Below are 25,272 nucleotides of genomic sequence, written 5' to 3'. Positions count from 1 at the left end.
TTTTTAGTAGCCATTTGGTCACAAACACTGGCCAAAGTTAGCGTTAGTATTTGTTTGTGTGTGAAAAATGCAAAAAACGCCAATTTTGGCCAGTGTTTGTGACTAAGTAGCTACTAAAAAAGACTGGACATACCACATTTGCAATACCTTGGGTTGTCTACTATTGCAAATAGTATGCCATCAAAGGGTAATTTTCATTCTTGGGCTACCATAGGGTCATAAAGGCAACATAAGCAATCTAGCGAATTTTAAAGTGAAAAAAATGAAACACAAGCCTTATATTTGACGCTGTAATTTTTGAAAACCCCATAAAACCTGTACATGAGGGGTACTGTTGTACTCGGGAGACTTCGCTGAACACAAATATTTGTGTTTCAAAACAGTAAAAAGTATTGCAGCAATAATATCGTCCGTGTAAGTGCGGTTTGTGCGTGAAAAATGCAAAAAACTTCACTTTCACTGGTGATCTCATCGTTGTAATACATTTTACTGTTTTGAAACACTAATATTTGTGTTCAGCGAAGTCTCCCGAGTAAAACAGTAACCCCCCATGTACAGGTTTTATGGTGTCTTGGAAAGTTATAGGGTTAAATATAGTGCTAGCAAATTAAATTCCCTTTACTTTCGGCATGGGTTGTCAGGCAGGTCCCGCTAATTGTAATTAATTAGGATACCTAATTATGTAAAATTATTACATAAATATATGTGTAGAATTAATATATGTATATATATACACATGTGTATATATACGTATATATTTTTTATTTATATATAGGTATATATAGTGATACATACGTATATATTTATGTATATAGATATATATATATTATTTCGTCATAAGTGTATTTTGATATAAATATATATATATTAATATCACAATACAGTTAGAACGAAAAAACATCTATATATTTTTAATATTTTATTTTTAATTATTTTTTTATTTTATTTTTTTACGTATTTACATATTTTTTTTATATTATTTATAAATATATATATAACAATAATTATATATATATTTAATCAGTATCAGTCTACGTGTAATTTGATAATATATATATATACACCTAGACAGTGTGTGTGTGTATATATATATACTTGGATCATATACATACATATATATATATATATATATATATATATATATATATATATATATATATATCTCTATCTATCTATCTATCTATCTATCTATCTATATATGATCTAAGTATATAATTTTTTTATTTTATTTTTTACACTGTTTTAACTTTTTTTTTTTATTTGATTTCAGCCAGCAGGGGGACTGTCATTTCAGTTAGTCCCCCTGCTGGCATTGCAGCAGCCAGCTATACCGGCCATGTGATTGTGAGGTCCTCGCAAGGACCTCACTCTCACATAGCCGGGAGGGCTCCTGGAGGACGGACGTTCCGCGGGGGGCTCCCTGGGAGTCCCCCCAACCGCGATCGCCGGCGTGGAATCGCCGGCGACCGGGTGAGTTACTAAAAACCGGAGGGCGTACTATTACGTCCTGCGGCGTTTAGAGCCGCTTTTAAAAGGACGTAATAGTACGCCCTCCGGTCTTAAGGGGTTAAAGGAACACTATAGGGTCAGGAAAACAAGCATGCATTCCTAAACCCTGTAGTTTTAAACCCACCATTTAGGTGGCTCGCCCCTCTCAGCCTACGTAAAAGAAATTAAAACTCACCTTATTTCCAGGGCCGCGTGGGATCCGTCTCCTTGATGGCATCATCAGAATTACCGATTTGTAGCCATTCCAATGCTTTCCCATAGGGTTAAAAATCAGCAAGGAGGCAGGATGGGGCTGGGCCAAACACTGTTTTGGCCAATCAGCACTTCTTCATAGAGATGCATTGAATCAATGCATCTCTAGTAGGAAAATTCAGCATCCCCATGCAGAGCGTGGAGACACTGAACGGCAGTGCTGCCTACTGTGTAGCACGGCCCCAGGAAGCATCTTCAGTGGCCATCTGAGGAGTGGCCACTTGGAGGTGTCCCTAGGGCAGTTTTTGCATGAAAATGCCTTAAGGGAATGATTATACTCACCAGAACAACTACATAAAGCTGTAGTTGTTGTGGTGACCATAGTATCCCTTTAATAATGCATTTTTTTCAACGGGGTATAACTAAAAACAGCTTGCAAAACGTGCATTCCTCTTGTCTGTTGCCTTTGCAAACTGTCCCTTTCTAACGCCGCCAAGACTTTCTGTGGGTGTCCAATCACAGACTTCCCAATGCAGCTCAATGAGTGGTCATTACAAAGCAGGTGCTCTGGGCAATTGCTGCCTTGAGTACCAAAACAGGAAGTAACATATCTTGTTGTCTGCTTGAAAGCCAAGTGGGTATAACCAGTTTAATTTAGAAAAGTGTACATTTCTATTAAAATCTGCACTTTTTGGAAAGATGTTTAGGGGTCTGGAGTGTCTCTTTAATGTAAACTCTTACATAAGATCCAGTTAAGGAGCAATCCTGCATTGTTTTGTTTTAACTTGTTTTGTAAATAAGTTTAATTTAGCAATATCTCTGCTTTACACTATTTGATTACACTATTGTGTTATTTTAAGGTTTTCCTTCTGCGCTGGTAATGTTACAGCTTAAGGATTTCTCTTCCACCAACTCTTTTAGTATTTGCAAGGTGAAAAAAAAGTACATTTAGGAATGCAGAGTGTTAACATTCCTTCACTCTTCCTTTTCACATTAAAGTAATAACAAATTTAATTTGCAGCAAGGAAGGGGGAACATTACTGCAGACAGACAAGAATAAAAGCACACACATACATTTTGGATGAATTAATGATTACATATATATATATTTCATTAACTCTATATCAGTTCTTCAATGTTATGCCAGACATAATAGAGTGAAAGTTGTAATTCCTTATAGATTAGTCCCATTTACCTATGGAGAATGCCAAAACAGGTTGGGCCTTAGGGAATCCGTTATGTTTCACTGACTGATAAGAAGCAGGCCTATTTCTACCTCTGACCCATATTTTGTGCAGCACAAATCAGCGCAGAGACACAGAGTCTGTGATATGGGGAAGATGAGGACAACATGACCTTGCTATAGATTGGAAGGCGTTCAGGAAACAGATGTGTCTTCCTTTAGAGAGCTCCTTAAACATGGGAACAATGTAATTTATATTGTACAATTAACATGCCTATCAATTATGTTTATCACACATCATTAACTCACACCTATATTGCTCATCATATGCGCCAAGCATGCCTTCAATTTTTCAAGAATATTGTTTTGGTGATTATGTTAAATCATACATATCTACTTACAAACCAAGTTCATAAAAAGTCTTGCATTTTTTCAGATATGAAGCCTTTTTTGCACTTGACACATTTAAGTGTTTTGATTCCTGCAGATGTATACACGGACTAAAGTCTGTCTATTTCCAAGGAGCATTGAATGCGGTCTGCTACCTTGAAATAAACTAAAATAGCAAGTGTACAGTCCTTTATAATGTTCGTGAAGGAGGCAAAAATGGTTTGGTTTCTGAGCAACCTAACCTCCCAAACTATTTCCCATCATAGGATAATATTTTGTTTACATAAACACGTTTAATGGAGTTCTGACCATGCAGAAAACTTTGAAACAAAATACTCAAAACATGCGGAAGACCGCAAGAAAGCTGCCTTCTAACATTAGAAGTGTTTTTTAGTAACAAGAGTTGTGGGTTTGTATTGTTTGATATATTTTAAAAGTATAGGGTTAGTTCTGCTAAAGGAATGTGCTACTTCGACACAAGCTTTTTCCTCTAACATTCGACCCTAAAAATAAATCAATCAATCTTACCAGTCTTTCGCAAAAGGAAATAATTTTCACATCAAACATGTCCTTTCCTTATTTTTAAAGGATCAGTTATAACCAATCAAATTCAAGAGGGTTCACATCTGCGTTCTTCTCCCCCTTGTTGAGAAGCAAAAACCAATAGGATAGGCAGAACAATGCTATTATGCTATTATATTATGTTATATGTTGTCATCTGGCTGCTATGAACTGGATTCCATGGAAATGTTGACTGAGATTGCTATAAATATTTTACTTGGAGTTAAATACTGGACAGAGGCTGCAGTATACATTTTTTTATTCAAAATGAAGGCAGAACATAAGTTGGAGAGGAATTAACTACTGAAGGTGAAGCAGCAATATATAATTGCGTTTACAAAAAAGCACAAAAGCACATTGTGTATAGATAACAGAAAATGGCGGATGGTGAAATTATTTTTTTTAATTCGTTTTAAGATCATCAAATTGTTTGAGTTAATTTTTTTTTTTTTTATTTTTTTTTTTACCTCAATTCTAAATCTGTAATATTTATGGATCCTGGAGGGCTGGCAACTTTTGGAGAGGGGCAGGTGTAAATAGATAGGCTTTATATGCGCACAAAACTCACAGATCTCTGAGTGGATGGTCCTACTCATGTGGAGCATGCAATATTAAGTTCTGCTGAGATCGTTATGGGTAACATCAGAATTTAGATAAGAAAGGATATTTATATGTAGGGGTTTTGAGTAACCCTGTCAGAATGAAAGAAAAAAACAAAAGCGATAGACCAGTCAATATTTCTATTACCATTTGCTCAGTAGCCCAGATTAAGTTCTCTCAGCCATCTGTGTGTCTTTATGCATTAGTCTTTGGTACAATTTACAGCTTTGTGAAACTGACGGTGTACAGTTTTGATGAGACTGGGTCACAGAGCTCGTATGGACTCAAAATGTTACTTAATTGCTGAAGGGGCACTTATGTCGCATTTAGAAACAATCTTGTCAAGTGTCCATCTATCCTGGTCTGTGAAAATGGTTTCTTTTTAGGATATATATCCATATTTCAGATGTGTTATTTTTTGGAAAGACTGTCTTGATGCCTTAACCTTTTAAAGGTATTCTACAATGCCCCAAAAAACAAATTATTAAACCAATCACTATTTTTAGATATAGCCTCACTAATAACATGCATGCATTTAATAATGCATATTTAATTGTGTATATATCAAGAACAGCTTTTAAAAGCTGCAGATTTTTTGTCTGCAGCCTTTGCAAGCCCTCACAGTCTTCCCCATCTCAGACTTTCTGTGGCTGTCCAAACAGAGTTCCAAAATACAGCTCAATGAGAAGTCTTAGCAGTCAGTTGCCCAAAGCACCTGCCTTGCAGTGTTTAGCTGCACTGAGCTAGACAACCCAGGAAGCAACAGGACAGCTTGTCTGATTGACCGTTAATTTCTAAAAGTGCCAATTACTATAGAAATCAGCACTTTTTTGTAAAGTTAGAAAGGAGGCCGTTCTTCACAATTAATCACTTCAGTAAGCTAAAGTAATTTAGTTAGTTTGAAGTGCCAAACTCCTGGATCATAAAATTATAAATATATTTTTTGCAACACAGATGCAGCTCATTCATAACTGTTTGGGCTCTTTGGAACCCATGTTACATTGAAAACTCATGTCACCCTAAACTTGCCTTTCTCCTATTGCTTCCTTTTCTCTTCCTCTTTCAGAATCAGGTTTTTTTTTTTTTACATTTCTGATGTATTTCTCTTTAAAACATAAGCAAAATTAGGTACTACTTTGTCTTACGTATTGTCCTATACTTGACAAAGGTTAGAGTTTCCTAACCAAGATATAGTTGTCCCCACTTTGTCTTATGTTTTAAAGGTAAATAGTTGAGAAATGAAGAAAAGAACTTGTTCTTAACGAGGAAGCACAATAAATAAATAAATAAATGCTACCGTATTTATTCGAGTATAACGCGCACACGTGTATAACGCGCTCCCCTAATTTTCGATTAAAAATCGGTATAAAATTTTGTACAGATTTTTAATTGAAAATTAGGGGTGCTCGTTATACTCTAATAAATATTAGCCCAGCAGAAGAGGGAGGGAGTGGGTGCTCCGATGGCAGTGTGTGGCTTGAAACCACCTCTGATGTTACAGCACCCATGAAAATGCCTGAATTCTTACACAGCACACACTGACTCACTTCAAGTAACTTTCTCATCCAACAAATTCGCTTATTGTGGAGTTCTGAGCACTCTCCTGCAGAATGTCAAGTAACCTGTTATAATTCATAGGTGGATCTACAGCAAATAAAAAGCCATGGGGCTTATTAACTAACCAGTGACTTTTTTTTTTAAGTGAATCAAACTAACTAGCGGTCCTGGGGGGGCGGGCGGGCAGCAAGCGTTTACTCACCTCCCAGCAGCTCCTCCAGCTCCCCAGTGTAAATCTCGCGAGACCCGCGGCCGTCAGAGCTGGCCGCGGGTCTCGCGAGATTTACACTGGGGAGCTGCAGGAGCTGCAGGGAGGTGAGTAAACGCTTGCTGCCTGCCACCCCAGGACCGCCGGGCTTGTAATGAGCCCAGCGGTCCTGGGAGGTATTATCGGAGCACCCACTCCCTCCCTCTTCTGCTATTTATTCGAGTATAACGCGCACCCCTAATTTTCTATTAAAAATCGGTACAAAATTTTGCGCGTTATACTCAAATAAATACGGGTATGTTAGGCACATATGGACTTCTAGGCAGACCTATTTTACAGCTTGCATACACTTCTAGATATACAGAAAACATCTATATTGTTGCTATGAACTACCTTTGTGTGTGTTGTCCACCGATATATATATAGGCTAACAAAATGTATTTCACTGAATATCTAAAAAAACAAGTGTTCAGAATAAATTTGCAAAATGCATTATTGCTTGTGCAGGAAATTATTGTACTGTAATGGTTAGGCATACTTTTCATCTACATTACTACACCTTTAAATAAAGCTTAGAACTTTCATCATAATGTGACAGCTCTATTGTTCAGAAATGTGATTGGGGACAAGTGTGTACTTGCAATGAGAGATCACAGCTGGAATAGGATTAGTGAATTATTTGGAAACACTTGTGCCTAGTAGAAGCCTGCAATCATTTGCGTTTTATAGAAGTTCAACAACTATTTAAAAGTTTCAGAGTGTAAGGAAATGGATTTGTAGAAAAAAAATAAAAAAATAAATTTCTAAACATGTGAATGAGAAAGAGCTGGCAAATCATCATTATTTCAGAACTACCATGTTTTCAGACATAGCACACATATTCTGATGTCCTATAGAAAAGACTTACCTGAACTGCTTCCCAGCCCCACTGCCGATACTTTGGGTCATGAGTGAATCGCCACATATACAAGTAGGTTTCAATCACTTCTGGTCGAAGGATATAATATTTTTCATTTTGCCTTGTAGCAATGGCTTCAACACCTCCATCAAACCTAAAGGCTTCCGGTCCTAGTTTTGTCGCTAAAGAGAAAATGTAACTGGTTAAAAGACTTAAGTACACACTTCAATGCACTGAGATATAGCATACTGCAACTGGTTTTGTCAACCAGCCAGTGCCAACAATTGAAAACATTTGTTGCCAATTTAGTGACAGTTCAATGCACACAAGGTTTACAACTGGAGTGAGAAAAGTTCTTTACATGACTAGATGTCTCAAATGAGTGAGCTTGTTTATGAAAAGCAAGTAGTCTTGTGGGACAACAAATAGGCGTGCATAAACATATTACATGTGGCAAGGTAAAGTAGTATTGCTAGAATGCCGAGAAGAAAAGTCAGACATTTCAATTCTTTTCTCAGAGATAAATTAAATATTGGGGATCTCTTAAAAAACACTGTCTGATGTCACTGTAAATTTACGAATTCTAAATACTGCAAAACTCAGCACATAGTTAAAGGCACACTAATCACTATAACCATTTCATATCTTTTAATCTGTTAAAATGCTCTAAAATAGTTTAGCACTGAATAGAGGGACAATGTTTGTGGACTCCAGGCACTGTTACACTAAATAACGATCCTTGGCCACACACAGTCCAGCCCCTTTCGGTCGTGTGGCTAAGCCAGAGATTATACACTTCCTTGTCGGCACGCTTCATACTGTCAGTTGGAGCTCTGATAGGATAAAAACAGTCAGCTGACACACTCAACCAATCACAGCTTCCCATTGCTGCTCAGACTAATACTTCCTCATTAGCTAAAGCAGCACAGAGAGGATACGCTTTTAATTTAGCATTAAAACCTAAAACAATTAAAATTGGTTTAATGCTGAATTCAATTATGGCACCAGGGGATTCCATACACTATAAACAATATTATCTAGGGACCAGTCCATTTCCAGCTCACTCACTTCTGTTACCAGAGTGTTTTCATTCATACCCATTTAAATGCATCATCACATCTCTCTGTATAGATGTTTGTGGTTTGTAGTCCAATCTGAATGGCTTGGTCTCAACTATGCATTAAAGGGACACTATAGTCCCCAAAACAACTTTAGCGTAATGAAGCAGTTTTGGTGTATAGATCATGTCCCTGCAGTGTCACTGCTCAATTATCTGCCATTTAGCAAAAAACAGTATAGAGGTGGCGCTAAAGGGTCAAATAGGTGGATGGTGCAGCCAAAACCAAGTATATCACCACTATATATACTTAAAAAGAATCATGTAAAACCAAAAAAAGTAAAAGCGCGCACACACACACCAAAAAGGAGTGATTACCTGAGATATGGCAAATAGGTATCTCCTCCTTATACACAATGAATAGATTCACTTATAGAAAATCCCTATACAAAAAATATAAACACAGAGAAGGACATAGTGCAACCTGTATATTATATACAATACAAAGGGAAATTCTGAGATGGAATCACTCACACTTTAATGAGCCGTTTAGAAGTAGGCTCAGGACTTATGCAGCTTTCATGTCACTTAAATGGGACATGCACATTTCCTTGAATCCTCAGGCAGGTTCCCCTTAGGTCTCAATAATCATCAAGTTTGGAGTCAGGAGCCAGGAGCCAGGAGTGTCAGGATAAGTGATTTATTTTTAACAAATAGATAAAAGATAAGCAATAAAAAGCAATATTGCACAACGCGTTTCAACCAACTGTTTGTGGTCTTCCTCAGGTGCTCTTCTAAATTACAATGGATATACCACAACTTATATAGGGGGTAGTATTGCAGGCTTGATTACTTAATTTACAGCACTTGTATAAGTAATTTACCTTATATGGTCCGGACCGGATGTGGTCTGCCACCTCCAATATGGCTCCACATCCGGTTCGGAAAAACACAAACAGAATAATACATAAATAACAGAAAGCATCAAAACACACAGTATTGATAATTCATATCTTCCTCCCATCATAGTCATCATACGTGATATAATAAGATCATGTGTGACTATGAAGATCGGGGTGTTTAGAGTCCATTCCGGTATTCCGTTGCGTCACTTCCGGTGACGTGTACAGCAATGGAGTCCGTCCGTCACGTCACTTCCGGTTCCGTTAGTAATCGGACGGCGAAAAACCTCTTCCCTCTTCTGAGAGTATAGGAATGTCCATTATCAACTTGAGGGCAAGGTGGCCATCTTAAGGGTGGGCAAGCAGTCCCCATATAAACATACTCATACCGCAGAGCAAATATTGCGATACAAATAGAAAAAAGAAGAAATGTACATATTAATTACATCATCCAGCATAAATTTCAATGACTTAAATAAATGTATCTTTTATGTAGCTCACTAAAATGGATAATAGGGAGACTACATTATTTTTAAAGTGCATAAACTTGCTTGATGGACCCGATACAGGGTCACTCTACAAAGATAACTAAAAATCCTATATATACAAAACCAGCTGTCCAGCAGTTTCTTGATCCCAACCGTCAAAACCAAAAAAACTTCTTCAATAATAAAAGATATGCCAATAAATAGATAAAATCCATAAAAAATGGCTAAAAAAAGCCATAAAAATAAAATAGAGAAAAAATAATAATCTCATGCGCGGACTATCTCAAATAATATCAATTATAGCAGCTTATTGATCTCAAAATCAATATTTAAACCTTTAGGGGCCAGGGAACGTAATTCGAAAATCCACTTGGATTCTTTTAAACTAAGAGCTTTGGATATGTCCCCACCTCTCCAATGTCCTACAACTTTTTCGATAGCAAAAAAACTTAGAAACTTGGGATCCGAACCATGGTGTTGTAAAAAATGTCTGGATAAACTATGGTTCGGAAACCCTTTCTGAATATTTCTAAGATGTTCGCTAATCCTTATCTTAAGTTGGCGGGACGTTTTCCCCACATATTGGTATCCGCAACTACATTGTAAGAGATAAATTACATAGGTAGAATGGCAAGTGATTAAGGTTTTAATATGATACTCTTTTTTAGTAACTGATGAATGGAAGTTTTCTACTTTCTTATTATTCAGTCTTAGGGTGTTGCAGCAGGCTCTGCAAGATCCACAGTAGAAAAAACCCTTTTGTTCTTGTGTCCAGTCACTTAAAAAGTTTCTCGGTACTTCTGTTTTAATAAAGCTAGATGTTGCCATTTGTTTAAGGTTTTTAGCACCCCTAAATATACATTTAGGCTTATTACCTATATACTGTTTAATATCCTCCTCATGTTGTAAAATGTGCCAAATCTTATTAATAATTTTTTTAATGGCACCAATGTTACTAGAAAAATTAAAAATAAAGGGGATCTGTTTATTTTGTTCACCTAAATCATTTTTCCTTTTAGATTGCAACAGGGGAGACCTGTCCATGTCCCCAACTTGATCTATTTTTTCTTGCAGATCATCACTTTCATACCCTTTTTGTATCAATTGATTTTTAAGGGACATAGCCTGACTGATATAGTCCTCTTTTTTGGTACAGTTCCTACGTATCCGAAGGAACTGTCCTTTGGGTATATTGTCCAACCAAGGACGATGGTGGCAACTATCTAGTTCAATAAAACTATTGACATCTACCTTTTTAAAAAAAGTTTTAGTCATTAAAACTTGGTCCTGAATAAAAACGTTAAGATCTAAAAAAATCAACACTATTTTTACTCGCATTCTTCGTGAGAGAGATTCCCCACTCATTATCGTTAAGATAAGTAAAAAAACTCTAAAAAGGTGTTTTCAGACCCCTTCCAAATGATAAAAATATCGTCGATATATCTCTTGTAGAGGACCAAGTTTGCGCCAAAGTTATGTCCCCCAAAGACGAAAGATCGTTCCCAAAAGGACATAAATAAATTAGCGTAACTTGGCGCAAACTTGGTCCCCATTGCCGTACCCTTGATTTGCATAAAAAACTCCTCCTCAAACCAAAAATAGTTATTGTGCAAAATCATGCGTATTCCCTCCAAAATACATTTTTTTGGGGATTTTCCATATACCTCAGAAGCCTCAAGATAAAATTCGACGGCTTTGCATCCTATGTCGTGTTGGATGATTGTATAGAGACTTGATACATCGCACGTTGCAAGTAGATAATCATCTTGCCAACTAAAATCTTTTAAAATGTTAAGTAGACTCATAGAGTCTTGTAGAAAGGCTGGAGTCCTCTTAACTAGAGGTTGGAGGTGGTGATCGATATATTGAGATAGTGCAGACAAAACTGAATCAATCCCAGAGACAATGGGGCGTCCTGGGGGGTTGGCCACATCCTTGTGAATTTTGGGCAATATATATATGACAGGAACTCTCGGATATTCAAGGAGTACTCTCGGATATTCTTTATCTCACATCCCTCTGCCTCCTTTTTCCCGGCATGATCTCTCCCTCCTCTCCCTCCCCTCTTTCCTCTTCTGATTTTCTGGTCCTTTTCCTTGGGGTTTCTTTTGTCGGGGCTTTCCTCCCCATTCTGTTCCCTAAAAAAACATCCTCCCTAGGTTCTGTTCTAAGGGTCTCAAAACGGTTCTTTAAAGGTATATATGGGGAATCTCTTCTAAATGGACTTCTCCTCCTAAGATTTTTAATTTATCCAATAGGGTCCTATCCAAAGTAGAAGAGAGGATTCTATCTAAGAGTTTTAAATTTGTACCCAGCTGTCCAGCAAATAAATTTGAAGTATTTCTTGACCTCAACCGCTATACTAGAAAATTGTGTTTAAAAATTTTTTTTAATAGACAAAATTCCATTACACCAGAAACAATGGTTAACTCTGCTTTGGTGAGTGTAAATCCGGGAATTGTTCACACAGATTTGAAGAAAAAGTCTGATTTTTTCCCACTTTTCTCAAAACGGATACTATTAAGGTTTTTGAGAACTCATGTCTTGAAGACATACATAATATTAAGCCCCCTACCAAATTTGAACAAAATATCTCCTTTCAAGAGAGAAAAGCTATAGATTCAATTAAAAAGGATAAATCTATAGTTGTCAAACCGGCAGACAAGGGGGGAGGAGTAGTCATCCTTGATAAGAGTTGGTATATACAGGAAATATATAGACAACTAAAAGATACAACTACATATGTGAAACTCAAGAAAGATCCTCTAGAAGGAATTAAAAATAATTTGAAAATATTCTTGGAGAAGGGTTTAGAGGATAACATTTTAGACAAAAAAGAATTTTCCTTCCTACTCCTTGAATATCCGAGAGTTCCTGTCATATATATATTGCCCAAAATTCACAAGGATGTGGCCAACCCCCCAGGACGCCCCATTGTCTCTGGGATTGATTCAGTTTTGTCTGCACTATCTCAATATATCGATCACCACCTCCAACCTCTAGTTAAGAGGACTCCAGCCTTTCTACAAGACTCTATGAGTCTACTTAACATTTTAAAAGATTTTAGTTGGCAAGATGATTATCTACTTGCAACGTGCGATGTATCAAGTCTCTATACAATCATCCAACACGACATAGGATGCAAAGCCGTCAAATTTTATCTTGAGGCTTCTGAGGTATATGGAAAATCCCCAAAAAAATTTATTTTGGAGGGAATACGCATGATTTTGCACAATAACTATTTTTGGTTTGAGGAGGAGTTTTTTATGCAAATCAAGGGTACGGCAATGGGGACCAAGTTTGCGCCAAGTTACGCTAATTTATTTATGTCCTTTTGGGAACGATCTTTCGTCTTTGGGGGACATAACTTTGGCGCAAACTTGGTCCTCTACAAGAGATATATCGACGATATTTTTATCATTTGGAAGGGGTCTGAAAACACCTTTTTAGAGTTTTTTACTTATCTTAACGATAATGAGTGGGGAATCTCTCTCACGAAGAATGCGAGTAAAAATAGTGTTGATTTTTTAGATCTTAACGTTTTTATTCAGGACCAAGTTTTAATGACTAAAACTTTTTTTAAAAAGGTAGATGTCAATAGTTTTATTGAACTAGATAGTTGCCACCATCGTCCTTGGTTGGACAATATACCCAAAGGACAGTTCCTTCGGATACGTAGGAACTGTACCAAAAAAGAGGACTATATCAGTCAGGCTAAGTCCCTTAAAAATCAATTGATACAAAAAGGGTATGAAAGTGATGATCTGCAAGAAAAAATAGATCAAGTTGGGGACATGGACAGGTCTCCCCTGTTGCAATCTAAAAGGAAAAATGATTTAGGTGAACAAAATAAACAGATCCCCTTTATTTTAAATTTTTCTAGTAACATTGGTGCCATTAAAAAAATTATTAATAAGAATTGGCACATTTTACAACATGAGGAGGATATTAAACAGTATATAGGTAATAAGCCTAAATGTATATTTAGGGGTGCTAAAAACCTTAAACAAATGGTAACATCTAGCTTTATTAAAACAGAAGTACCGAGAAACTTTTTAAGTGACTGGACACAAGAACAAAAGGGTTTTTTCTACTGTGGATCTTGCAGAGCCTGCTGCAACACCCTAAGACTGAATAATAAGAAAGTAGAAAACTTCCATTCATCAGTTACTAAAAAAGAGTATCATATTAAAACCTTAATCACTTGCCATTCTACCTATGTAATTTATCTCTTACAATGTAGTTGCGGATACCAATATGTGGGGAAAACGTCCCGCCAACTTAAGATAAGGATTAGCGAACATCTTAGAAATATTCAGAAAGGGTTTCCGAACCATAGTTTATCCAGACATTTTTTACAACACCATGGTTCGGATCCCAAGTTTCTAAGTTTTTTTGCTATCGAAAAAGTTGGAGAGGTGGGGACATATCCAAAGCTCTTAGTTTAAAAGAATCCAAGTGGATTTTCGAATTACGTTCCCTGGCCCCTAAAGGTTTAAATATTGATTTTGAGATCAATAAGCTGCTATAATTGATATTATTTGAGATAGTCCGCGCATGAGATTATAATTTTTTCTCTATTTTATTTTTATGGCCCTTTTTTAGCCATTTTTTATAGATTTTATCTATTTATTGGCATATCTTTTATTATTGAAAAAGTTTTTTGGTTTTGACGGTTGGGATCAAGAAACTGCTGGACAGCTGGTTTTGTATATATAGGATTTTTAGTTATCTTTGTAGAGTGACCCTGTATCGGGTCCATCAAGCAAGTTTATGCACTTTGAAAATAATGTAGTCTCCCTATTATCCATTTTAGTGAGCTACATAAGAGATACATTTATTTAAGTCATTGAAATTTATGCTGGATGATGTAATTAATATGTACATTTCTTCTTTTTTCTATTTGTATCGCAATATTTGCTCTGCGGTATGAGTATGTTTATATGGGGACTGCTTGCCCACCCTTAAGATGGCCATCTTGCCCTCAAGTTGATAATGGACATTCCTATACTCTCAGAAGAGGGAAGAGATTTTTCGCCGTCCGATTACTAACGGAACCGGAAGTGACGTGACGGACGGACTCCATTGCTGTACACGTCACCGGAAGTGACGCAACGGAATACCGGAATGGACTCTAAACACCCCGATCTTCATAGTCACACATGATCTTATTATATCACGTATGATGACTATGATGGGAGGAAGATATGAATTATCAATACTGTGTTTTGATGCTTTCTGTTATTTATGTATTATTCTGTTTGTGTTTTTCCGAACCGGATGTGGAGCCATATTGGAGGTGGCAGACCACATCCGGTCCGGACCATATAAGGTAAATTACTTATACAAGTGCTGTAAATTAAGTAATCAAGCCTGCAATACTACCCCCTATATAAGTTGTGGTATATCCATTGTAATTTAGAAGAGCACCTGAGGAAGACCACAAACAGTTGGTTGAAACGCGTTGTGCAATATTGCTTTTTATTGCTTATCTTTTATCTATTTGTTAAAAATAAATTACTTATCCTGACACTCCTGGCTCCTGGCTCCAGACTCCAAACTTGATGATTATTGAGACCTAAGGGGAACCTGCCTGAGGATTCAAGGAAATGTGCATGTCCCATTTAAGTGACATGAAAGCTGCATAAGTCCTGAGCCTACTTCTAAACGGCTCATTAAAGTGTGAGTGATTCCATCTCAGAATTTCCCTTTGTATTGTATATAATATACAGGTTGCACTATGTCCTTCTCTGTGTTTATATTTTTTGTATAGGGATTTTCTATAAGTGAATCTATTCATTGTGTATAAGGAGGAGATACCTATTTGCCATATCTCAGGTAATCACTCCTTTTTGGTGTGTGTGTGCGCGCTTTTACTTTTTTTGGTTTTATCTGCCATTTAGGCCTGTGGCCCTCTGGGTTTTTCCGCAGTGACCAGAGGGTAGGCAGGGTTTCTTAGGGGGAGTGACCGGTATATACATACATATAATTAAAGTGGCTAAACTAGAAAATGAGAAATTGATAGCCAAAGAATGCAAAACCAACCCCAAATTTTTTTTCAAGTACATGAATTCTAAAAAAAACAAAAAATGAAAGTGTAGGTACACTGAAAACAGAGATAGGTCTGTTAGTCAATGAAGACCAGGAAAAGGCAGAAATTTTAAATAACTTTTTTTCTTCAGTATTTATTAATGAGGATCATATGGCAAGAGATATGCAAATTATTGCTGCAACAAACTTGCAGATAACTTGTGATTGGATAACTCGAGACAAGGTGCTACAGCTATTAAAGAAAATTAATGTAAATAAAGTTCTGGGGCCTGACTGTATCCACCCACGAGTACTTAAGGAGCTAAGTGGGGAAATAAGTGAACCTCTGTATTTAATTTTTCAAGATTCTTTTGTTTCAGGTATTGTACCGGAGGATTGGAGGAAGGCAGATGTTGTTCCTATATTGAAAAAGCGTTCAAAATCCTTGCCTGGAAATTATAGACCTGTGAGCTTAACTTCTGTGACTGGGAAATTATTTGAATGGCTATTAAGGGATAATATTCAGGAATTCATTGGGAAGAACTGTGTTATTAGCAATAATCAGCATGGTTTTATGAAACATAGGTCATGTCAAACTAACCTAATTGCAATCTACGAAGAAGTAGAAATATAGATCAGGGTGTTGCAGTGGATGGATTTTGCCAAGGCATTTGATACGGTTCCTCACAATAGGTTAGTCTTCAAACTAAAAGAAATTGGTCTAGATGAATATTCTTGTTCTTGGGTAGAACATTGGCTTAAGGATAGAGTACAACGAGTTGTCATAAATGGTAAATTTTCAAGCTGGACAAAAGTGGTAAGTGGTGCCCCTCAGGGTTCTGTTTTGGGACCGCTTCTATTTAACATATTTATAAATGATCTTGAAATGGGCATTGAAAGCAATGTATCAGTGTTTGCAGATGACACAAAACTTGGTAAAGTAATAAAATGTGAGCAGGATATTGCCTTGCTGCAGAGGGATTTGGATAGATTGGAGGACTGGGCACTAAAATGGCAGATTAAATTTAACGTAGAAAAATGCAAAGTTATGCACTTCGGGGTTTAGAATGCACAAGCAATTTACACCCTAAATGGTAGTGAACTAGGGATAACCACACACGAGAAGGATTTGGGAATTGTTATAGACAATAAATTAGGTAGCAATATGCAATGTCAATCTGCCGTTGCTAAGGCCAGTAAGGTTTTGTCATGTATAAATAGGGGCATAAATTCTCGAGATGAAAATATAATTTTGCCTCTTTATAAGTCGCTGGTAAGACCACACCTTGAATATGCTGTGCAATTTTGGGCACCTGTTGTAAAGAAAGATATCATGGCACTAGAAAAAGTGCAGAGACGAGCTACAAAATTGATAAAAGGAATGGAGCATTTTAGTTATGAAGAAAGGTTAAAAAAATGTAAATCTCTTTAGTTTGGAAAAACGGCGCCTGAGAGGGGCTATGATAACATTATACAAATATATTCGGGGCCAGTACAAACCTTTATCTGGAAATCTATTTATAAACAGGGCTATACATAGGACACAAGGTCACACATTTAGGCTTGAAGAAAGGAGATTGAATCTAAGGCAAAGAAAAGGTTTTTGTACAGTAAGAGCAATACGAATATGGAATTCCTTGCCTGAAGAAGTGGTTTTGTCAGAGTCTATACAGATGTTTAAACTGAAATTGGATAAATACTTGCAAAAACATAACATACAGGGATATAATTTCTAATTAGTGGGGTAATAGCTGCTTGATCCAAGGAGACATCTGACTGCTATTTTGGGGTCAAGAAGGAATTTTTTCCTAGTTTGTTGCAAAATTGGAAGCGCTTCAGACTGGGTTTTTTGCCTTCTTTTGGATCAACAGCAAAAACATATGTGAAGAAGGCTAAACTTGATGGACGCAAGTCTCTTTTCAGCTATGTAACTATGTATCTCCCTATCGTGCTGACTGTCGTGGTTTGCATTGGTGGTTCTCCTGGAGTACTCCAGGCTAGGACTAACTAGTGTGTTTGCCCTGGACGTCTTGAATTGTGAGAATGTTGAGCCCTGCATTTTGGTCCTATGGTTGCCCTAAAGAGCTGGTCATGAAATACACCCAAGGTCTCCAGGCAGACAGGTAAAGGTCATACCTGTGAGAATAATTTACATTTTCTTATCACCTGCTATGTTAATAGCTTGCTAGACCCTGCAAGAGCCTCCTGTATGTGATTAAAGTTCAATTTACAGAGAAAGATATACAATTGTTTAAGGTAAATTACATCTGATTGAAAGTGAAACACGATACAGTTTTTTTTTCATGCAGCCTGTGTCAATCAGAATCAGGGGAGGTGTGGCAAGGGCTGCATAAACCAAAACAAAGTGATTTAACACCTAAATGGCAGTGAATTGAGCAGTAAAACCTGGCATGATCTATACACTAAATCTGCTTCATTAAGCTAAAGTTGTCTACGTGACTATAGTGTTCCTTTAACTATGCATTAACATGAAAATGCCCAAGCATTTTATATGGAACACAAGCCGTAAGATAAGCTAAAGGTGTCACTACGCATGACCGAAAGGGACGTTAACCCCTTAAGGACCAAACTTCTGGAATAAAAGGGAATCATGACGTGTCACACACGTCATGTGTCCTTAAGGTGTTAAATTGCCGGAACATGAGAACAGAACATTTTGTCTATTTAAATGGAGCTGATAGAGAGATTCACTAAATAAGCTGGTGATTACCAGTAAAAAGCATATCATATTTCAGAATATTATTGCCTGCAGGCCTTTTTTATTTGAGGATTTTTATAGATTTTTTTTTTGGCATCCTTTTGTAAAGTACTCGTTGCGCTATATAAATGCCAGTAATAATAATACTGAAAAATTTGAGACTATCATCCATACTGCAGTGACACCCAACACAATTAAGAATTAAAGCCCATCTAAGGAGGAAGCTTAAAAAAAAGAAAGTATAATCCAATATATTTAGAATGTCTTACTTGTGCGATCATAAGATTCGTGACAAGTGCGTGCAATTTCAGCTGCGAGTTCCATATGATGGCCAGTTTTATCTTCGGGTGCACTGTCCGCACCAAGTGCAAACATGCCGCCAGCGAAACACGTCAAATGTCCCATTTTATGTTCCAATAGGCCTCCTTTCCATTCAGCAATGTACGTCAGGCCACTACTAGATTTTCGGATCAAATGAGTCTCGATAGCCTGTGTAAAATAGACAAATACTTTATCACAAAAACAAAACAAAGCATTACTGCTGCGCAACCATTTTACTGAATGACAAAAAAAATAAAAATAAAAAAAAAATATAGATAAATGAATAGAGTATTAAAACATTTTGAAATTATTATGAAGTTTCATTGCAATAAACCGGTAAAGAGACTTACTCTGTGGATGTTCAACAGACAGTAGCGTTATTTTTCACCATAAAAATATCAGTTCATTTATAGTAAATATATTGGACGCATAAAACCGATTATAAACATTTCTCCGGAACAAATGGAGGCTGTTAATAATATGGCATACTTTAGGTCTTTCATACATTATACCCACTGATATGGTGTGATACAAATATTTTACAAAGTTACTCACCACCTCAAACACATGCAGAAGGCATTTTGTTTTAATTCAAGGAGTGTTCATGGCGTGCCACTGTGTATGAAAGGAGGGTTATTTCGCCTGGAGTGTGCGCAATTGCAAGACTCTTGTGTGGCTGGACAGTGTGCAAATAAAAGACTATTTTGATATGTTAACCTCCATTTCCCTCAAGATTCCCAACTGCCCTGCCCTACCAATAGCAAAATTTGCCTCTTCCCTATGCAGTACCAATACCCCATACCAGAATAAAAAGCCTGTTCTCTCCTCCAATCTAGTAACAATAAGCCCTCTACCCCTGACCAGATGCATTAACCAACTCTTCCCTCTCCTGACTACTACTAATAGTCCATTCTCTCCTCCACTGCATTGCCCATTCCTCCCTTTAGTTGCTCATATGACAGCAAATTAAGATTTCTTCCCTCAGCTCCTTCCATTTGTATACATTAACCTGCTGGTAGGGATTTACATATAACCACAAGAAGTGTGCACCACTTAGCACCAATCCATGCAGCTTGCAACTGTAGGAGAATGTCACTCACAATTACGCTGCAAGTCCTATGGAGCTGTGTGGATTAGTGCTACATGGAGTGTACTCCATACAGCTGCGCTCTTTACAGAGCCAGTTCAGAACTAACAGCAGGTCAAAACTATACAGTCTATGGTTTGTATTAAAACTGCTCCATTGCCAAGGATGTCCCTGACCAGGACCCACCAGGATACTGGGGGCTGCACAGCTCTGATTCTTCGGTAATCGCGGCCACCAGCCGCATGAAGGTGCTACAGAGTGGCCGGTCCGGTGGCACACTGAGGGGGCCGGCCGCGTCCGATAGTTACCTTGCAGCCGGTGGCCGCAACTCCTGTAATGCATGGTGGTGCCACAGGGCCTGGTGGCCGCCTAGCCGGTCCAGCGCCACACTCATCAATACTGACAGTTATGCAGCTGTCAGATAGCACAGGAAGACTGAGGGAGGGGCAGAGCTGACTATCATGCTCCCCTGTGGTTTACACAATTCCCAGCACTGCTATATCATAGAGTACCGATTACTCTAGGATGTGACCATGCTCGGAATTGTGAGGGGAGAAAGAGACACGGGGGTGGGGGGGGGAGGGGGGAAGAAAGACACATGGGGAGGGGGAAGACAGAGACAGAGGGGCAAGAGAGAGACAGAGGGGGGAAAAAGAGACAGAAGGGCAAGAGAGGCACAGGGGGAGAAAGAGATAGAGGGGCAAGAGACAGACAGGGAGAGTGGGGAGAAAGAGACAAAGGGGGAGAGAGAGATCGGGAGAGTGGGGAGAAAGACAGAGGGAAAAGAAAGACAGAGGGGGAAGTGAGGGGGAGAAAGACACACAGGGAGGCTGAGGGAAGAAAGACACACAGAGGGACTGAGGCGGAGACAAAGACACAACAAAGAGACATACAGAAGGGAAGGGGAACAAAGTGACACACAAGTCTTTGTAGGGGGGCAAAGCTGGACTGGGAGGAGAGAAAGAGACACCAATAGGGACTGGAGTTGGAAAGAGACACACAGAGGGGAGAAAGACACATAGGTGCCGGGGCTAGGTGATGGGCAACACGGCGTGAGCGCTGAATGCGCTCATAAAAAAAAAAAATAAAAAAAATATTGCAGGCAGCTGGCAGCCCACACGGCCCTGGATATAGGGGCGGCAATTGCCTCCCTGCCCAGCCCGCCCCTGTATATATGTATACAAACACGCAATTCACTAATTACAATTATACAGTTAATTTATATACAACCTACAACTTTATCATGATTGCTAGTTGTTTAATAGCACTAATAAAACCTTACATTTAACAAGTTAATGGTCATACATTTATCCCCGCCACAGTATCCTTTAAAATAAAATGCTGATATTTCCATTATTGCAGTTAGAATTAATTACAGAACACCAGACACTTTAAATGAATGCAAATAAGGTATTGATAAACAACCTTATGCTTTGCTACAGACGAACAGATTGCAACCTGGAAAAAGCTGGTTCAACCAGCACAAAGCTATCAATTCATCATCACACAAAACAAGTCTACAGAAAAATATACTGGCAATGCTCTTGAAAAATGAAGCCATCATGCCAAGCAATGCAATGAAATATTTATAATTTTGCATATCAAAAAGTTCTGGACAATATGCTAAAACACATAATTGATGTGTCCTCAGTCACAATGGGTTTTGCTTTATGATTAATTTCTGCAGCGAGGACATGGGTTTTAGAGTGCACTGTAATGTAGAACTGTCATTAAAGCAGAATTTATTGCTAGAAATGATGACTGCTTAATGAACACGTACAGTGTGCGAGGAGAAGATATAAGCATATTACCTTGCGGTAGAACACAGGCAATTTATCTTGTATGTAGAGCCCATTTTCTTCCCAAAGATGGGGGTGTTTGAGCAGAAAAGAACAGTACCTTTACAATGGATGGATGACCAGAAGCATGCATGAATGATACCCTGCCCTGCTTAGTTATAAACCAATCACACACTCAATTAGACACCAAAACCAATAGCTTTGCGCTTACGCTTGCCTTTCTTGCAAAATGTTTTTTAATTGCATTAGAAAAGGAGGCATCACTCAGAATGAATATACTATTACAGCCTTTATTAATCTTTAATTTCTAAAAAGTATTCTTAAATTGCAGTGTACGGTCAGACCCACACATTTCAAGGTTGACATAGTAAAGGGGTCTCTATGATCAGGATGATACAGATTACAAAGAAATAATCAGGAAAGATAAGACGGGGCCATGGATCCAAGGATGCACTTAATTAGCTCCAAAACAATTAAAGACACACTATAGTCACCAGAACAACTACAGCTTAAAGTAGTTGTTCTGGTGTTTATAGCTTGTCCCTGCAGGCGTTTTAATGTAAACACTGCCTTTTCAGAGGAAAGGGTTTACATTACTGTATGGACACCTCCAGTGGCAGTCACTCAGTCGGCAGCCAATGCATCTCTATGAGGAGATGCTAATGGTGCAGTGCTGCATTTTGCAGTGCACGTGCGATAGCCTTTCAATGCTTTCCTATGGGAAAGTATTGGATTGGCTGAGGTCGTCAAGTTTGATGATCTCAGTCAAGGCGGCAGGGGGATGACACTATAGTGTCCCTTTAAATGTACAAGAAGATAGGCAAAAATAAACCATTACATTCAAAATGGGAAAACAGCATGGAAGGGGAGTTTGGTGGATTATACCATCACTGTGTATACTACACTCACCTTCAGAGATATGTTAATGAGCATGAAAATGCCTTCAAAAAAAGGTAGTAAGGCTAAAAAAAAATAACAAAAATGATCTAATGGGAAAGCATTGGATTGGATGATATAATCAATTCTGATGATGTCATCCAAGGAGGCAGATCGAGGGCGGGGCCAGCACCAATGTTAGAAAGTGTTGTGAAAGTAAGCTAAAGAAGCCTCCCTTAAGAGCATCAAAAGTGATTAAGAGAAATCCAGCTTTCACAGCTTTCCAGCTTTCCCAGAAAATTGCTGTCTGAAGCTGCCACTAATCAGGTTCAGCTTATTCTTACATCTGGAAAACAGTAGTGTAAGCCAGAGAAAAAAATATCAAGTAAAAGCATTGCTCATAAAAGATGCAAACATTTTTATGGTTTACACGATCTTTAACAATTACAACATGTTTGTTGGCTGGATATGCTGCCTTCCGTAATTCATAGATACATGATTCAATGAGCCGGAGCCTTTTAGATCACTTGGTCATAAAATTCATGGGCATTTAGTAGGTGCTCACAGCACACCACAGGACATATGTACTGGAGAGCAATGCAGCAAAGTTGTAAACAACTCCTTGGAGATTTATCAAAGTGTTGCAGACAGTTTTGAGCTTTTTGTTTATTACCGCTGCAATTTATTAAAGTTGTCTATTTTGTTTACTTACTTTTGCACCCTCACAGTAATTTTTTAATGTATGACACTTTTTCGGCAGCACAACTGATTTATCAAACTTTCGGATACTGTTTTCCCACTAGAAAAAAAGTGTTTTGTTACACTTCTTTTTCCTGCCACTCTAAATTTGGCGGTCTTTTCCAAAATTTACTTTTCTGAGACAAATTGTAGAGAAAGTCAATGTTTTTTTAGATTTAATTTGATCAACATAAAGAGGGGAACAAGTATGGTCCACATGAAATAGTTAAAGGGACCCATTTTATATTGTATGTGTATGTTACATTTTATCAATACATTACAGCTGCATAAAATGGTTTTGTATAAATGCAAATACTTTTTTGTGTTTACAAAATAAAAAGAGCATAAATTGGTGCCCACAGTGTTACTTTAAAGGGACTCTACAGTCACCCGAGCAACTACAGCTTAAAGGGATGCTATGGTCACAAATACAACTTTGGCTTAATGAAGCAGTTTTGGTGTATAGATCATTCTCTGACATTTAGGAGTTAAATCACTTTGTTTATGCCCTAGGCACACCTCCCTTCATGTGACTTGCACAGCCTTTGTAAACACTTCTTGTAAAGCGAGATCTAATGTTTACACTTCCTTTATTGCAAATTCTGTTTAATTTCTTATCTCCATCTCTGTTAATAGCTTGCTGGACACAGTATGACCCTCCGGTATGCAATTAAAGTTCAATTTACAGAGCAGGAGATAAACATTTTTAAAGTAAGTTACCTCAGATTGAAAATGAAACCATTTTTTTTTCATGCAGACTGTGTCAGTCACAGCCTGAAGAAGTGTGGCTAGGGCTGCATAAACAAACAAAAATTATTTCACTGCTCAATTCACTGCCATTTAGGAGTTAAACTTAGGAGGGTTAAACTTCAGAGGAATGATCTATACATTAAGCTACTTAATTAATCTAAAGTTGTTTTGGTGACAATAATGTCCCTTTAATGTAGTTGTTCTGGTGTGCATAGTATGACCCCAAATACTTTTTAATGTACACTGCCTTTTCAGAGTCACTAGAGACTGCCACTGGAGGTGCTACCCGAGTGATGTTCAGAGTCTCCAAGGAGGTGCTGAATGTACCCTATAGCGATGCATTGATTCAATCTATAGGAGGAGATGCTGATTGGTGTAGTGCTTTGACACACATACGCAATAGTCTCCCAATATTTTCTTATGGAAAAGCATTGGATTACCTGAGATAATCAAGTCTGATGATCTCAGATAAGGAGGCAGAGCCAGCCCTGAATAAAAAGCGCTATCAGAACTATAGTATCATGAATACATGTTTGTATTCCTGACACTCTGGTGCTCCTTTAAATATTGTGAACTGTCTTGACAAAAGCAGTTGGAAATGGACTTTTGATATCCACCAGTGAAACCAGCTAAAATACATTTTCCATAATCGCAGCAAGCTAATAGGAAATTTAAGGTCACAAAATCCCCAGATCTACACTGGAAATGAACAGGTAACCTAATTTATCCAAGATATCTAATTTCCAGGCTGAATGTGCATCATAGCTAAAGGATCAGAATATGGGGATTTAATTAAAAAAATATTTATCAGTACACTCCCCTTATTATATATCATTTTATTCAAAGGAAACAGAGCTTTCATTTAATATCAAATATTTAGCTATGAAACATAATTTAATATGAAAAAAATGGGTGAAAATAAGAAATGTTATTTATTTAGTTCTACATGACATTTGTAACTGTCAATGTCATAATACGGTTTGCTTTTACTGCAATAAAATACACATTTGTATTCAGCAAAGTCTCACGTGTAAAAAAAGTACCCCCTACGTACAGGTTTTATGGTGTTTTGGGAAGTTACAGGGTCAAATATAGCACGTTACATATGAAATTGAAATTCGCCAGATTGGTTACATTGCCTTTGGGACTGTATAGTAGCCCAGGAATAAAATTTACACCCATAATGGCATACCATTTGCAATAGTAGACAACCCAAGGTATTGCAAATGGGGTATGTCCAGTCTTTTTTAGTAGCCATTTGGTCACAAACACTGGCCAAAGTTAGCGTTCATAATTGTGTTTTGCATTTTGAACACACAAACAAATATAAATGCTAACTTTGGCTAGGGTTTGTGACTAAGTGGCTACTAAAAAAGACTGGACATATCCCATTTGCAATATCTTGGG

The 25,272-nt window shown here is 37.7% G+C and overlaps 1 protein-coding gene across 1 annotated transcript in view; it reads right to left on the bottom strand.

Annotated features, from left to right (window-relative positions):
- The window catches only part of MAN1A1 (mannosidase alpha class 1A member 1), a 216,474-nt gene that overhangs the window by 11,090 nt on the left and 180,112 nt on the right, over window positions 1-25,272 (bottom strand). The window contains exons 9-10 of the mRNA XM_063443480.1: window positions 18,564-18,783; window positions 7,108-7,280 (exon numbers count right to left, since the gene is read on the bottom strand). Coding sequence (XP_063299550.1) covers window positions 7,108-7,280; window positions 18,564-18,783 — 393 coding nt within the window. The remainder of the gene's footprint in view (window positions 1-7,107; window positions 7,281-18,563; window positions 18,784-25,272) is intronic.

This window comes from Pelobates fuscus, chromosome 2 (assembly GCF_036172605.1).
Source record: "Pelobates fuscus isolate aPelFus1 chromosome 2, aPelFus1.pri, whole genome shotgun sequence".
NCBI lineage: Eukaryota > Metazoa > Chordata > Amphibia > Anura > Pelobatidae > Pelobates > Pelobates fuscus.
This window is presented reverse-complemented; position numbering and strand designations above follow the sequence as displayed.